Source organism: Buceros rhinoceros, unplaced genomic scaffold (assembly GCF_000710305.1).
Source record: "Buceros rhinoceros silvestris isolate BGI_N320 unplaced genomic scaffold, ASM71030v1 scaffold6211, whole genome shotgun sequence".
Classification (NCBI taxonomy): domain Eukaryota; kingdom Metazoa; phylum Chordata; class Aves; order Bucerotiformes; family Bucerotidae; genus Buceros; species Buceros rhinoceros.
Window position 1 is genome coordinate 1 of NW_010395857.1, and position 994 is coordinate 994.

At 36.2% G+C, this 994-nt stretch overlaps 1 protein-coding gene across 1 annotated transcript in view; it reads left to right on the forward strand.

Annotated features, from left to right (window-relative positions):
- The first annotated feature begins 281 nt into the window (after positions 1-281).
- The window catches only part of LOC104501809 (golgin subfamily B member 1-like), a 24,267-nt gene continuing 23,554 nt past the window's right edge, over positions 282-994 (forward strand). The window contains exons 1-2 of the mRNA XM_010145682.1: positions 282-543; positions 855-964. Coding sequence (XP_010143984.1) covers positions 300-543; positions 855-964 — 354 coding nt within the window. The 5' untranslated portion in view covers positions 282-299. The remainder of the gene's footprint in view (positions 544-854; positions 965-994) is intronic.

A 994-nucleotide genomic window follows, 5' to 3' on the forward strand; every position in this document is an offset into this window, starting at 1 on the left:
ATTAATATATATATTTTTATAGGAGATTAATGAAAACCTGAAACGTCTTCTGTCTGAAAAAGAAAACCTCCAGTCTAAACTCGATGCTGAGAAACATGTAATGAGAGCCCAGTTAAGAGACATGATGGAGAAACATGAGCTTGAAATGACAAAAGTTAAGGAGAAATATAATGCTGAACTGCATGAAATTCAGGAGAAAATTAATATATATATTTTTATAGGAGATTAATGAAAACCTGAAACGTCTTCTGTCTGAAAAAGAAAACCTCCAGTCTAAACTCGATGCTGAGAAACATGTAATGAGAGCCCAGTTAAGAGACATGATGGAGAAACATGAGCTTGAAATGACAAAAGTTAAGGAGAAATATAATGCTGAACTGCATGAAATTCAGGAGAAACATGAAACTGAGCTGCAAGAGAAAGATCAGGCCCTGTTTCAGCTGAAGAAATTAGTGGCAGAATTAAGTGGTAGTGGACAGATGAAGTCAAAAGAAGTTGGAGACCTGGAGTCTATAACCAAAGAGAAGATGGAAGATTTGGAAGGTATCCTCTTGAAACAGCCACTACAAACAAAAGGTTCCACAGCCCCAGGCTGTAGGTGGAACTGCATTAAATTTGATGGAAGAGTTACTGCCACACTAATTAAAGAGTGTCTGTGAGCAAATACTCCGATAATGAAGGTCACAGATAATCACATGAACTGTACATTTCTCACTACATTTCTCACTGTTATGTTTTCTGTAAAGGCAGTTTCTTGTATGCGTGTAATTTCCAGTCGCTAAAGGAATTAAATGTAGATCTTGTATTAATAATCTCTCTACGGTTTTAATTAATTTTTACCTGTCTTTCCTTAGCACAAGTGAAATTGAGAACAGAAGAGGCCAGCAAATCTGAAGCCAAGTTTCTGAAAATGAAGGCTTGGTCTAAATCAAGAATCAAACAACTGGAGGATGAGCTAAAAAGCGTACGTGTAACGTTTTGTTTAATATTCCAT